General features: G+C 41.6%; 1 protein-coding gene and 1 pseudogene across 15 annotated transcripts in view; one reads left to right on the top strand and one right to left on the bottom strand.

Moving 5' to 3' along the window:
• The window catches only part of LOC140843068 (uncharacterized), a 180798-nt gene that overhangs the window by 62278 nt on the left and 102755 nt on the right, over nucleotides 1–15765 (bottom strand). For 11 of the 15 annotated variants that reach the window (XM_073220859.1, XM_073220857.1, XM_073220858.1 and 8 more), the window contains 4 exons: nucleotides 12582–12708; nucleotides 12346–12406; nucleotides 10365–11944; nucleotides 8604–9573 (listed from right to left, as the gene is read on the bottom strand). The exons of 1 other annotated variant lie outside the window; for it this stretch is intronic. In XM_073220859.1, the coding sequence (XP_073076960.1) occupies nucleotides 9464–9573; nucleotides 10365–11944; nucleotides 12346–12406; nucleotides 12582–12708 (1878 nt within the window). In that variant the 3' untranslated portion in view covers nucleotides 8604–9463. Of the gene's footprint in view, nucleotides 1–8603; nucleotides 9574–10364; nucleotides 11945–12345; nucleotides 12407–12581; nucleotides 12709–15765 lie in introns of those variants that run through there. 3 more of the 15 variants (XM_073220868.1, XM_073220869.1, XM_073220871.1) reach the window with 3 other exon arrangements.
• Nucleotides 14890–15713, top strand: LOC108395891 (eukaryotic translation initiation factor 1 pseudogene; annotated as a pseudogene).

Genomic DNA, 15765 nt, shown 5'->3' with positions numbered 1-15765 from the left:
GGGGCCTGATATTGGATCCTCCTGGTGGCGCCTCCTGCAGATATCTGTGTTCCCATCCGAATGGGAGGCCCTGGCCCTGGCTGGACAAGTAAATCAATGGAGGGTGCCTTGGGCTCAGCTGCTATCACTTTTGGGTCCCAGTCATGGGAGCACCTTCTGAAAAGCTTCTATGACCTTTTGAGGAGGCTAGGACTGAACTCCAGTTGCTGGATGCACTCCCCACTCCACTCCCCATCTTTTTCTGTTTCCCTCTGGAGGCAGCAACCAGCTGCAGGCATCCAGGGAGGCCGAGGGAGTGTGTTCTGGGCCCAGCCGCAGTCATATGTGGGACCTATTCATTATACATGCCTTTGAAAGCCTTTTCAACTCCCTGTCTAGAGGGAGGCAACAGCCACGTGGGCTGGGGGCCAACGTGGAAGGTGTCCTGGGCCTGAGCACAGTTCCATGTAGAGCTGGGTTGCCAAACGTGCTCCTGAAAACCATTCTTACGCCCTCATGGGAGGGAGAGACTGGGATGGCCAGGGAGGCCCCGGAAGGGTGCCCCTGGCTTGGCTACAGTCCCACACGTCACTGGGGTTGCCTACTGCAAAACGTCTAAGTTGTACTTTGGAGTGTGACTCTGAGATCAGCTCCAGGACATTCAGGGAGTTCCGTCGATGGTGCCTGGGACCAGCAGCAGGCTACCTCTAGCTGCTGTGGGGCCCGTCCTGGGCCAAACAGAGGGGTCCAGGGCTGGGCACGGTGGACCTGGTCGTGGTCCCGTCAGCACTGGGTCATCTGAAGCACCTCCTGGAGATGTAGGTTCCAATTCTTCCTAGGGTGAGCGTGGGGGCGTTGGCCCTGGCCAGTCAGAGAGCTCTGACCAGAGAGGGCCTTCCAGAGGTTTCTGTCTCCCTTAGGAGGCTCGATCCTCAGGGGGCTGCAAATAAGGCCTGAGCAGTCTGGCAGGCAAGCATATGTCCTCGGTGAGATCCAGTCCTCGCCTGAACCTCCTAAAAATACTTCCTGAGGGAGGAAGGCCCCACGTCCGCTCCCTCGCTCCCTACACCAGAAGGGTTGCTGTCCCATGTGGGACCTGTTCGCTGGGTGTGCCTCCTGAAAAATTTTCTAAGTCTCTGTAGCAACAAGCCAGCCAGAGGCCTCCCAACTGCTGTGGGAGGGTCCCCTGGCCCTGCCACAGCCTGGATTGGGCCTCGTAGTTGAAAACACCCCCCAAAGACATTTCCAAGTCCCTCTATACAGGCTACGACTAACCCAGGGTCTGGCTGGCCCTGAGACTGGTGAGAATGATCCTACTGCAGTTGTGATATGTGGTTCTGGTTGTTATAGTCATCCCTTGAAAATGTTTCCAGGTTCCCCTCAAGAAGGGCTTAGTAGTGTGGGCTTGTGAGGGCCACCTCCGGCTGTCGTCACAGGTGCAGCCTATTGGATGAATGCACCTCGCCAGTATCCTTCCGGGGGTGTAGGGACCAGCCAGTCAGAAATAGACTGAAGAAAGGCACCCCAACCAAAATGTGGGTGTGCTTTCCGGAAGTTTTGCCAAGTGTTCCTCTGGAAGGGGGAGCCCCGAGTCCCCCAGCCTTCATGGTCACAGAGAACCAGCTTGTCGGGTACCAGTGATGACGGGGAGGCACACGGGTTTGGCCATCGTGTTCCAGTGGGTTACATAGGTGTTCCAATGGTAGCACATGCACCTCCCAGACATGTTTCCAAACCTCCCTCCAGGGAGGGAGGCACTGCCCTGGGCCAATTGGGGACACATTGTGAGGGCACCCCAGACATGGCTGTGATTAAGGGCTTATTGGAGGTGCCCCTCAAATGTCTGCAAATCCCCATCAGTGGGGATGTTGGTCTGTGTTGGCCCTAGTCACCTGATTCAGCTCATAAAGACATTTCCAATTCCTGGTCAGTCTGCTAGGCTTGCAGAGGGCACCCTGGGCCAGGCCTCAGTCCACCATGGGTCAGGAGGGTCACAGAGAGTGCCTCCCAAAAGTATTCTGAGTCCCTCTTTTGGAGGCTGTAACTGTCCCGGGTTGGACAGGGAAGCCCACGATGTGGACCCCAACCCATGTGCGGTCCCACGTGGGGCCCACTTTTAGGATGTTTCAAATTTTTCTAAGTCCCCTTCAGCAGCCTGGGCCTGCTGGGGATACCCTGGGAGAACTCACTGGGCCAAGCTGCTATCCTGCATGAAGCTTGGTCATCTGAGGAGCTTCCTGAAAACTTTTCTAAATTGCCTTTGTGGCTGGGGCACAGGCCAAGTCTGGCCAGGAAGGCCTGGGAGGATGCCCTAGATGGGGTCTTCGTCCCACATGAGTTAACATTCGTTTGAAGCATCTTGCAAAATATTTTCTAAATACCCTGTGGAGGGCATCTGGAGCCAGGACGCAGTCCTGTGAGTTCTCTATTAGTTTGCTCGGGCCGCTGTGACAGAATACTCCAAGCTGGGCCACCCAAACAGAAATCTGTCTTATGGTTCTGGAGTTTAGAAGTCCGAGCTCATGGGGTGAGCAGGGTTTGTTTTTTTTTCTGGGTCTTTCAGGGAGAATCTGTCCCATGTCTCTCTTCTGAGGCTTCTGGTGGCTTGCTGGCAATCTTGGGTGTGTCCTGACTTATAGAAACATCACCCTGACTTTTGCCTTCTTTATATGGCATTCTCCTTGTGTTGAGTCTGTGCCCAAATTTCCCCATTTTACACCACCATCAATCATGATGGATGAGGGCTGACTCCAATGACTTCATTAACTAATTACATCTGCCGTGCCCCTATTTCCAAATAAGATCATGTTCTCAGATACTGACCGTTAGAACTTCAGTATGTAAATTTTAGGGGTGATACAACTCAACCCAAAACAGGTTCCAAGCAATGGAAGTGCCACCTGTAAATTTTCATCTGCCAGAAGTTGAGACTGGCTTGGGCCAGACAGGGAGGCTTGTTAACCCTCTCCAACCCTACATCTTGATGGCTCCACATTTAGGATGTGCCTTCCCCAAAGGAGTTTCTCCCCTAAGGGGTGGACTACTCCAGGCCGAGTGGGAGGCCCAAGGAGGGCACCCCAGACCGGATGTGGTACTGACTGGGGCTCAGCTGTAGAAGGCACCCCCCTTCACCCCCTGCCACATGTTTCTAACTCTCCTGGTGTTTCTAACTGCCAGGCCCTACATGAGACTATGGCTGAGGTCACAGCACCCTCCCCCAAACTCTCTGGCCACTGGGTGTGCCTGCAGATTTATCTCAGCCCCTTCCTCTACATGTCTGTCTGAATGCCAACACCACACTGTTTTGATTACTGGAGTTTTGAGTAAGTTTTGACATCAAGAAGTGTGAGACCTCCAACCTTTTCTGTTTAAACACTGTTTTGGCTATTTGAGGTACCTGGAAATTCCATGTGAATTTCAGAATGTGTTTTGCCTATTTCTGCATTAAAAACATTGTTGGACCACACTGAATCTGTAGATTTGGGTAGTACTGACATCTTGTCTCCCAATTCACAAACGTAGGATGTCTTTCCATTTAATGGTTCAACTTCTTCCATTTCTTTCAGTAACATTTGTAACTGCAGTGTACAATCTCTTGCCAACTTGCTTCGTTTTATTTCTAAGTATTTTACCTTTCTTGTGCCATCATAAATGAAATAGTTTCAACTTCCCTTTTGAATTGTTCATTGTTGATCTATGGAAACACAACTGATTTCTGTATGTTGATTCTGTATTCTGCACATCTCCTGAATTTTTAAGTTCTAACTTGTGTATGTGTGGACTAGTTTTTGAAATATGAGATTTATAGTTTTAAATAGTTTTAGATATAAGGTTTATAGTTTTAAATTTATCGTTTTAAATACAAAGGAAAAATGATCTAAAACCAATAATCTAAGTTTCAACTTCAAAAAACTAGAAAGAGAAAAGTGTATCCAAATCAAACATTAAAAAAAAATTGGAAGCAGAAATCAATGAAATAAAAAATGAGAAAACCAAAGAGAAAATAAACAGAAACAAATGCTGGTTCTTTGACAAGATCAAGAAAGTTGATAAAACCAAAGTAGGACTAAGAAAAAATGAAGACAGAAATTAACAAGAGAAAAAAACAAACCAACCAAAAACCCAAACAGACCCTTCCCCCAAAAGGACTACAAACATACCTGAGATTTGAAAAGCTACAAGGGAATCGTATCAACTACTTATGCCAACAGATTAAATAACTTATCTGAAACGGAAAACTCCTAGCAATACACACCTGCCAAGCTAGACTCAAGAAGAAACAAAGAGAAAATCTGAATAGGCCTCTATCAAGTAAAGAAATTGAAGCAGTAAAAATACTCCCATAAGAAGAGTCATCGGCTCAGACAGCTTCACTGCTGGAATTGTAACATATACTTAAAGAAGCAGTGACACCAATGAGAGGAGGAACTACATTACAAATAACTTCACCAAGGTTAGACAAAGACATCATGAAAAAATATGGTGTGAAAACGTTCACATTGTATACTTGTGTCAAGATGCAGTGATGTACACTTTAACTATCTTACACTTCAAAAAAACTGTAAAGAAAAAACCCTGGAGAAGCAGGTTTGGGTGGACTATGAGGGAAAAAACAAGCAAACCAACAACCAACAAATGAATGACCCTCACAGACATAAAATCTTAAAAAACATTGATCGGTGATACAGCAATGCATAAGAAGTGTAGTCTGTACACTACAAGGACCTGGAACTTGTCCAAGGAGGCAGGAGAGGATGTAACATTTGAAAATCAATGTTAAGACATATTAAAAGGCTAAAGGACCACAGAATGATCACCAGATAGAAAACAAAATGTGAGGGAAATCCAACATGCGTTCTTGGTATTTCTCATTAAATTAAATCGAGAAGGAAACAATTTCAAAGCCTATAGGTAATATCCAACTTTGCGGTATAAGAAGACTGAATGCATTCTCCTGAGGAAGGGAAATAAGGGCGTGCCCTTCCAGTACTGCTATGCCAAACTGTCCTGGAATACCTAACAGGTGCAAAGCCAGAAATAAAGTTAAAGGAACAAAGATTACAGAGAAAGAGGATACCTGTATTTATGTATACTATGGTCTTGTTTGTAGAAATTCTTAAAAAGTGTTAAGGGAAAAAAACTACTAGAACTAATAGCAAGATCAGAAGATACAAGATCAATATATAAGAACTAGCTATATTGTTATATACTAGCAATGAAAAACCTGAAACTGAAATTAAGAAAACTATTCACCCCAGCATCAAAAGAAAAACACCATTTTGGAATTAAACCTCTGTGGACCCTCTCGCAGAATAATGAAAAAAATAAAAAATTTTAAATCTAATTATTTAAAGGCTCTGGAAAGCCCTTAGGACATATAGCAAATGAAGAGCCATTCAATAATATCTACTCAATAAGAACAGTTGAGTCTCTGGCATTTGAACCACAATTCGCTTTGGCCCTCCAGATGAGTGTGATAGAAACGCCACCCAGGAAGGGGCAGCCAAGAACCTAAGAATTCCTCCACCCCGTGGTTCTGTCAAGGCTGTTTTCTAGAAAAAGCAGACACTAGCATTTCTTATCCCCTCCCAGCTACCTTATTACAGAAGCTCACTCCAGGTGATCAAAGCGAGGAATTCAGGGACTCATTTTCTCCAGTGGCTTGTCATCAACAGGGTGGAGACCCCACCTCAGGCATGGCACAGCAGGAATACCAGAGCCCCAGGTACCCTTGCCGAAGCTCACTGATAGGGTGTTAAGTTCTACACCATGAGAGTCAAGCCAACAAGACCAGAGGCTTCCACCCACACCTGGTGTCCTTTCAAAGCAGGGGTTACGAAGAAGCAGGCCAATGTCTCCACCCACAGCCAAAGAGCTGTGGCTCAAATATTTTGCTTAGAGGCAAAAGCAATCGCAGTCTCTAAGAACAGACCGCTCCAAAACTTTCTACAAAGGAGCTGACTTTGTTTGAAACAAATGTGTGGAAATTCAAGACTAAGGGAACTCTCAGAAACAATGGAGGTTTTGGTTAAGCTATGAAGAGAAGGCTCGCGGCTGCATGAGAGCAAACAAAACAAGTAGGCCAGCCGGTCTACCAACCAGGGAGAGAGAAGGAAAGCCATGCTGGGATCAGAACAAACCTCAAACCCTGTGCTCGAAAACTATGTCTACAAAGGAGCAGGAATTCAACTGGGTCAGACTCTGGAGCAATTTATGTCCTAGAGCACTGTCAAAATCAACAGTGCAGGGCTTTCTTGTCCCCTCCTGGTGTGAGTCAGGAGCTCTTTCCTCTCACCTTATTACTAAATAAAAGCCTGTTCCTTGCTCTCCTAAAAAAAAACAACCAAAAACAGCAGTGCAATACAGTGGAGTATTATTCAGCCATAAGAAGGAAAAAAATCCCACCATTTGGAACAACATGGATGGAGCTACAGGGTATTATGCTCAGTGAAATAAGCCAGGTGGAGAAAGACAAGTATCACATGATTTCACTCATCTGTGGAGCATAAGAACAAAGCAAAACTGAAGGAACAAAACAGCAGCAGAATCACAGAACCCAAGAATGGACTGACAGTTGCCAAAGGGAAAGGGACTGGTGGAGGGGGGGAGGGGGGGGAAGAGGGGGAGAAGGGGAAAAAGGGGCATTATGAATAGCACGTATAATGTAGCGGGGGGTGCACAGAGAAGACAAGTAGTGACTCTATAGCATTTTACTACGCTGATGGACAGTGGCTGTAACGGGGTATGTGGTGGGGACTTGACAGTGGGGGGAATCTAGTAACCATAATGTTGCTCATGTAATTGTACATTAATGATACAAAAAAAAAAAAAAGAACATCGACACTACCTCAAACCATAGAAAAAAATACTTTGATACAGATTATAGACTAAATATGAGAAACTGTTAGGAACCTAGGAGAAAATCTTTGTGATGGTGGGTTAAGCAATGATTTCTTAAACAAGAGAACAAAGGCATAAGTGATGAAAAAAAAAAGATGTCTTAATAAAAAAAAACAAAACCAAACAACAGTGCAATCAGCCTGCAGTAACAGTCTGACCAGCTGATGACAGACTGTCAGAAACGGCCATCCAGTGTGACGGGAAGCACACCCACGGCTGCGCCCTGGAAGATCAGAGGTCCGCACGTGGGTAAAACAGACATCACTGTCAGTCACCGAACGAACCAGCAGCTCTGGAAAGTAGATGATCTAGAGTGTCAAACTTTCAACTGAAACTTTATGACACATGCAAAGACACAGAAAGGAGTGACCTAAAAACAAAAAAAAGCAAACAGAAACTGCCTGTGAGAGCATCTAGACAATGGATTTGACAAAGATTTCAAAGCAGCCATTATCAAAATGCTCAAAGAACTAAGGGAAACCATGTTTAAAGAAGCATGATGGTAATGTCATGCCAAGAATATCAACAAAGAGAAGATACAGATGAGTAGAGATTATGCAATCGGAAAACAGGCAAAGCAATGAAGGAAAATGAAAGGAGCCTTTGGAAAATGTGGAACACTAAGTACGTTAACAAATGTCTAATCAGAGTACCAGCAGGAACAGACAAAAGAACAGAAAAAAACCTATTATTTCTTCAAATAAATTCTCTGCTCCTTTCCCTATTCTCCTTCTGGGACTCGCAAAATGTGCATATTGTTTGGCTTAACGGTTGTCCCCTAAATTCCTTGATCTGTTCACTTTCCTTTATTTTTTCTGCTCTTCAGACTTATTTCAAATGACCTGTTTTCAAGTCCACTGATTTTTTTTTCCTGCCTGTTCAAGTCTACTATTGATCCCTCCAGTGAATTTCTCAATTCAGTTCTTGTATGTCTCAGCTCCAGAATCTGGTTATTTTAAAAATAATTTCCTTCATAATTCCTTGTTCATATGTTGTTTTCCTGGCTTACTTTAGTTCTGTTTTACTCTTCAGCTCTTTAAGACTACTGTTTAAGTCTTTAAAATAAGTCTTGAGGAGCTCCCTAAAGAAATGGCTTTCAGAATTAATAGACAAAGTCCACTTTTAAGCTTGTTTCTTTAGAGATGTTTTCTGGAGATTTAGAATTTATTTTATTCCTTTAAGTGGACCATTTTGTTTCCTTAAGTTTCCCATTTTCTTTGTATGCTTTGTGATCTGTTGCTGAAAACTGGGCATTTGAAAAAACAGGCATATCCCCTACTCTTTGCAGATGGCTCCATGCATGGGAAGACCTACACTATGAGCCTGGCGGGAAGCCTTAAGGTTTCCTTAGGCTTCTTCAGGGTGTGGGTCTTCTCTGGGTCTGTGGGTGTGCTTGTTTCCAATTTCCCTGTATACATGGCTGTTTTAAAATGTATAAAAGAGAATAAACGTCTATTACTCTTACAAGTCCAAATTCTGAAAAGGAAGACCTTCTGAACAGACTGGTACACTGTCATTTATGGTTTGGGGTCATCCTCATTACTACAGTTCATCACATCCCTCTACTACAGACGTCAACCTGGCAGTCTCTGGCAAAAAGACACTGACAAAACCATGATATAAGTTTTTGGTAATGGTAAAAAGTTACTTTGGTGACAAACACTGTATTAACAGAATAAAAGATTAAAGTTTGTGGAAAAAAAATTTGAACTTGTATGCACAGGTGATTATTAACTCAGAATTTATATTGACTGATGTGATAAAATCATAAGTTGATCTGAAAATCCACAATTACAATGTGATATTTTAATATACCTTATCAGGAAATGCAAAAATTAACATTTGTTAGTATACAGTATCTGGAACAGCTAATAAAACATATCTAGCAACATCTACATAAGCATTTGACAAAAATATGAACTTTTTAATCACATAGAACATAATTGAAAGTGTACTGAGGAATTTTTAGCTTTGATGAAATCATAAATACCCACAATCTGCTTGATATGAAGAAGGTGCTTATTCTCACATGGAAGCCTGGGTCACAGACGTCACAGCAAAGAAGAGGAACAAGCTACACCATGGTTCCTTTTGACTGCAGCATTGTAGCTATGCTGGTGGGGTCAGGAACACACTCACTAGCAATATTAACAGAACAAGGTATTTACTACACAAATTACATCTTATATGAATACAACCTAGAGATGTGGGGTTCACCGCTTCAGAGAACATTAGCAGTCATATGTGTTGCCTGATGGACACATGATGGCCTGCAGGAAAATCCAAACTGTGTTGCATCTTTGCTGTGGGACTTGAGGAGGTATCTGTGGAAACTTACAACTCTTGAGAAAGTGGAAGTCAAGTAGTTGGTAGTGGTACTGATGATATTCTTGACTGGCAGGGCAAAGAATCAGGAAAATGGGCTGGAAGAAGGATATATGTGAAACTCCTGTGCATTTATCTCTGTACCATGCTTCCAAAAATTAAGGCCTTCTTTGCTTTTGCCTGCCAAACTCATGCAGGTGAGGCTCCTGGTGAGTTTGAAAATGGAACTATAAAGAGAATAGGCTCTAGAAAATGTTGGTCACATTACCCATACTGACGTAACGCATTCCAGGACAGCCATCTCCAATTTTTCTTTTCTTTTTTTTTTTTTTGTCTGATTACAGGTCTCTTCTGTTAAAGTCTTATTATCTAAATCACAGTCAGAGGGAATGACAAAGAGTGAAGGGAAAAGATGTAAATAACAATTCAAATGAGATTATATTCTGTGATAAACATTTTGTAGTTACAAATTTATGAGAACTATTTATTAGCAAGGAAAGTGGAATAAAATTCTTCTGATAAAAGAAAAACTTTTTCTTACAAGAAAGGAAGAATATATATAAATGGGTAAGGAATATCCAGTACCTGCCACATGAGGCCAATAGGAAAATCCCAACAAATACCAAATTGTCAATATTCTATGGCCCATTAACTTACAGGACAATTAAAAAGCTGTATAAAAATCAATCCTACTTGCATATTAGAAATAGACTTCAATTTACCCACAGATCTTAACAGACAATTTTGTAAGCTGATTTAAGGAAAAATGCTATCTACTAAGGTTAAATACAGCTGCCTAAAGAGTACTTACAGAATTGTCTCAACTCAATGTTCATTTGAAAAGTAGCAAGCAGAACCCACGGTCCAGTGATTAAGTTTCAGAACCAACCACCGACTAAGACAGTATGTTTTTAACTTTTTAATACATTTATTTCATGAGAATTTTCTGGAATACTACATGTGAATTGGTTTGCATCAGATTTTCCTGTATTACTTACATTTATAGCACTTCTCTCTAGTTGTGTTTTCACATGACTATATTTGCTAAGACTGACAATTTCCCTGTATTTCTGAGTTATAATTTGTCTATCGAGGGTGCATTCTCATCACATGTTTATGTAAGGATGTGGGCCAATTGAAGGCTTTTCCACAATGCTTACATTCAAGAAGTTTCTCTCCAGTGTGAATTCTTTCATGGCTTCTAAATGAACTGGGTCGACTAAAGGCTTTCCCACAATCTTTACATTTATAGGGCTTCTCTCCAGTGTGCATTCTCATGTGTCCTCGAAAGGTTGTGCGATAAATGAAGGCTTTCCCACACTCCTTACATTCATAGGGTTTCTCCCCAGTATGAGTTCTTTCATGTACTTGAACATAACTGGAACAACTGAAGGCTTTACCACATATTTTACATTCATAGGGTTTCTCCCCTGTATGAGTTCTTTCATGTATTCGAAATGCACTGGGACAATTAAATGCTTTCCCACATTCCTTACATTTATAAGGTCCATATCCAGTGTGTGTCATCATGTGTCTTCGGAAACTGGTGAGAGAAACGAATGCTTTCCCACATTCCTCACATTTGTAGGGTTTCTCTCCAGTATGAGTTCTTCCATGTATTTGCAAACCTAGGGGAGAACTGAAGGTTTTCCCACACTGTTTACATTCATAGGGTTTCTCAGCAGTGTGAGTTCTTTCATGTCTTCGAAAAGAAGTGGGACAACTGAGGGCTTTACCACACTGCTTGCATATATAGGGTTTCTCTCCAGTGTGAGTTCGCACATGGACTTGAAAAGTAGTGAGCCAATGGAAGGCTTTTCCACATTCCTTACATTGGTAGGGTTTTTCTCCAGTGTGAGTTCTTTCATGTGTTCGAAAGGAACTGGAACAACTGAAGGCTCTACCACATTGCTTACATTCATAGGGTTTTTCTCCAGTGTGAGATCTTTCATGTATTCGATATGAACTGGGACAATTGAATGCTTTCCCACATTCCTTACATTTATAAGGTCCAACTCCAGTGTGCGTTATCATATGTCTTTGAAAACTTCCGAGAGAAATGAAGGCTTTCCCACATTCTTTACAGTCATAGGGTTTCTCTCCAGTATGAGTTCTTTCATGTTTTCGAAGAGAACTGGGGCAACTGAAGGCTTTACTGCACTTTTTACACTCGTACGGTTTTTCTCCAGTGTGAGTTCTTTCATGACTTCGAAAGGAACTGGGACAACTGAGGGCTTTACCACAGAGCTTACACTCATAGGGCTTCTCTCCTGTGTGAGTTCTTTCATGTGTTTGAAAAGTTTGATGATATCTAAAGGCTTTTCCACATTGTTTACACTGATAGGGTTTCTCTCCAGTGTGAGTCCTTTCATGTTTTCTAACAGATTGGCGATACCTAAAAGATTTCCCACATTCCTTACATTTGTAGGATTTCTCTATACTGTGATTTCTTTCATGTTTTTGAAAAGGCTGGAGATAACTGAAGGCTTTTCCACATTCCTTACATTTATAAGGCTTCTTTCCATATTCCTGATACTTGTATGGTTTGGGCAGAGTGTGAGATCTTTTGTGCCTATTAAGGGATGAATGCCGCATGAAGGCTTTTCCACACATATTGCACTCCCATGGTTTTACTACTTCAGAAGTTTTCTTGTTTAAATTATGATTTGGAATCTGGCTGAAGTTTTCTCCATGTTGACTACTTTCTTTATTTTCACAGAGTCTCTCTACTATACGACTTCTGTAAAAAATAAAATCAGCAGCACATTTTTTATTTAATAGCTTTATATTTCTTAGTAAAAACTAAAATTACATTCTTACCATAGCAGGCAAAGTATAGGTTTTTTGCCCTGAGTTGTTTGAAAATGAAGATACTGAATGTTCTGCAAGAGGGGCACAACCATAAGCTATTATCAAGGCATTGATATTTATATATTAATTTCTGAATACTATTTCTAAGTGAACTATTTGGCAAATGATGAACATGTCACATTTAAGAAAACATTTTTGATGAAGATTTTCTGGAAAAAAAAACATTTGAAGCTGAAGCTGGGATGCCTTTTGTCTTCTTGATTTAAAAATTTTTATGACATAGAAAGCTACCCTTGTAAGATACTTCTTTCTGCTGTGAGTGCAACTCACCTTAGATTTCTTCCCTGCTCTTTGTACTGATCTTCAATGTTACAGTCTTCCCATTTTTTCCCTAAAATGTAGACCCAGAAAAATCACTAAATTATAGAATTATTACGTTAAAGGTCCATGATGAGCTCTGACCATGCCTGAATTTTTCCCCAAAGAAATCCCTTTCCCCATTTCAAATTATAAATCATATCAGGCAAGAAACACAATCTAATTAAGTGAAGTAATAGCATCCTTACCTACTGAGGCCAGGTTCCTCAATGTTTCCCGCATCACATCTCTGTAAAGTTTCTTCTGAGAAGGATCCAGCAGTGCCCACTCCTCCAGGCTGAAGTTTATAGCTACATCTTCAAAACTCATTGAATCCTAAAACATCCACATATGCATACAAGAAGATGGGTGAAACAGATACTAGGAATCTATAGTCAATTCATAGTAAGTTCATGTATGGCTCTGTGATTGCAAAATATTCTATGACTTGGTTATCAGAATTCTTTCTATACATAATCACTTCCTCATAATTTTAACAGCATCATGAACACATAAAATTACTTGTACATTTTTACTATGTTCACTTCAAGTCTTACTATTCTCTGTAGGGTCCAAAAAAATGAGAGAAATGCTATACAAATGAAAGATATACTTCCATTTTAAGACTTTCCATTACCTATGAAAGAAACATTTTCATTCCCAAACAGGAGAGGCCAGGAGGCCTGTGGAAATCTGACTTGTGACTAGGAAGCTGGGCATATTGTCCTGAAGTACTCCAGACCCTCAGAAATAGTTAGACGCAGGTGGAATGAAAATGTTCTGGTGGAGAAGTATTAATTTTGACTTGTCTTTAAAAATACTTGTCAGATACTTGGTTATTCCTTTCTATCTGTCCCATTTAATGGGACATTAGAGCTCAGAAGCTAGAGCTCAGAAGAAAGACAAGTTAGACCTCCACAAAATCCTTATGCTTATGAGCCTCAGAGCTGCTTCTCACCAGTTTTTAGCACATATACACACATTTACTGAGATAAGATTCTAGAAGAGCTCTTTCTGACAGAACCATACAGTGAACCCTTGGCCTTGCTGAGCTTGAAGAACCAAACAATGTAACAATTTGCAAGGGAGTTCTTTGAAAGCCACGACAGAAGTGAATGTGTATAACACACATGAAGTGTTCAGTAGTGAATTACTCTAAAACAGCACAAAAAACTTCCTTTCTTCAATTTCAGGAGGTAGTGGAGAATCACTTCTAGAGGCTGTTCTCTCACTTCCCTCATTTCTGTGCCCTCACGTGGGTCACAGGAACATGACAGCCCAACCTCTAGGCATTGAAATCTCTTAGCCATATAATCCCCTTACACATTGGTGTCTGAAAAAGATTATTAATGTGCTATGTGCAAGAGACAGAGAAAGGGCTCCCACATCATAATTCTAGTGGTAGAATTTACACATTTGGTTAAGGAACAGAGTAGGAAATCACTTCTTGGTGGGCCCAAGGGGTAAAATGAGCTCTACTTACTCTTTCTAAAGTGGATCTGTAGTGCCTGCTCATAACAATGTCCTATCATCTACCGTGAAGAAGAACGTTAACATTAGCAGGCCTAGCTTGCTCACAATGTTTGTCCCCCGTTGGTATCTAGGAACCAGGATTTATGAGGGTGGGCGCCCTCTAACCTAACTGATAAGAGTGACTTTATGTAAAAAAGTTACATATCCCGAACTCTTGTTTTTGTTCTGAGAGTCTGAGCATGTGCTCTGTCCCCCCAAATCACTCTGGGCACTGTGTCTCCAATGAGCTTCCTGAGAAGATAAAAATTTACATGTGTTGTCACAACTTTGTGCTTAGGGAATTGAGTCCACCTGATGTAATGTACACTAGGAAAGAACATCTGGAAGCTTGCAAGACAAATTCAGATACGAAACAGGACTAATGAATGATATTTAATGATCCTAATGGAAAAAATTTAAAAGTTTAACCGAATAACACCAAAGGAGAATGAAGTTAAGTGAAAACTGGCACATGGTCTTGTTCAGTGTTCATGTTTCCTCTCCCAACATGTATCTTTGTCCTCTCCCAGGGTTTATCTTTATGAAATTCTATTAAGTCACAAAGCAGACTTTTTAGGAGTTAAGAAAAACCTTATAGTAGGAAAGAATGTCAAAAAATGGTCAAAGTCTTCCAAAGAAGTGGAGGATTGCCTCTGTATGTCAAGGATTTTCAAACTATAGTATTTCAGAAAATATAGTCTTAATGGAAAAACAAACAGACCAAGGCAAAAATGTCTTCCACGGACCAACATTTAATACGGAAAGTTAGTCACAGGTAGACCAGGCATTATAGAGCAGCGGCGGGTATCATGAACACTAATACATGGGCAGGGACAAACTGTTATCTGGGAAATGCTTTGTATCCCCTCTATTCCATCCATAACAGCCAATTCATTGCTAAAGATAAAACTAGGACACTTTCAGGACTCACAGGTAAATGCTTCATGAACCAAAAATAGGGAGAATTTTCTCATATAAGAAAAACAATAAGCCCTAAATCAAAGCATGGAGAGTAACTGAAGAATCAAGACCGAGGACACATACGGTGCATAAGGGAGATGAGTTGGGTGGGAAGATCAGAAGAATCTACCTACCACTCAAGATCCATTTACAAAGCTTGATTACAAAGATGTTTGCATTATTATTATTATTAAATTTCCAGCAAAACCTGTTGTACATTGTTCCCTGAATGTATTTACTTGATAAACATTTAATTAGTTAAGTGCAGAGAAGGCAATTTTACTGTTTGTCCCACAATGTGGCAATCTTTTGAGTTTTAATTCACAGACTTTGGCTGCAAAAACTGCTAAGAAGTTTCTATTTTAAAAGAATTGTCCACAGGCCCCAGTGGCTGAGCCACTGTCGAGGACTCAGCAGCCTTTCCCTTTAGCCCCCTCACTTCCCGATGCTCCTCCCTTCTCCTGCCACGGCCTTCCAAGACCGTTCCCACTGAGGAAAAGGAATTGCACTGTGTGTCTGCTGTCCAGAAGCTCCACTCTTTCCACCTCTTTGCTGATGGAAGTAAATGTGATGATCTGCTTCTTGCTGGCACTAAGCATTATATCTACGTAAGAATTCAAAAGAGAAATGTCAGGGAGACTCTTACTACTGTCCAGAGGATCGCTGATGGTTACAATAAAAAGAAACTAGTGAAGGCATTTAAGAAACTTGCCTGCGACGGTACTGTAATTGAGCAGCCAGAATATGGAGAAGTAATTCAGCTACCAGGTGACCAGTGCAAGAACATATGCCAGTTTCTGGTGGATACTGGACTGGCTAAGGACCACCAGCTCAAACTTCATGGGTTTTCAGTGCTTTGGGCTCCCTGAAACTTTAGTGAGGATTTCCTTGCGATGGAAATATCCCTTGCCGCAAGTTTAA

This window comes from Manis javanica, chromosome 13 (assembly GCF_040802235.1).
Source record: "Manis javanica isolate MJ-LG chromosome 13, MJ_LKY, whole genome shotgun sequence".
In the NCBI taxonomy this organism is placed as follows: Eukaryota; Metazoa; Chordata; class Mammalia; order Pholidota; family Manidae; genus Manis; species Manis javanica.
This window is presented reverse-complemented; position numbering and strand designations above follow the sequence as displayed.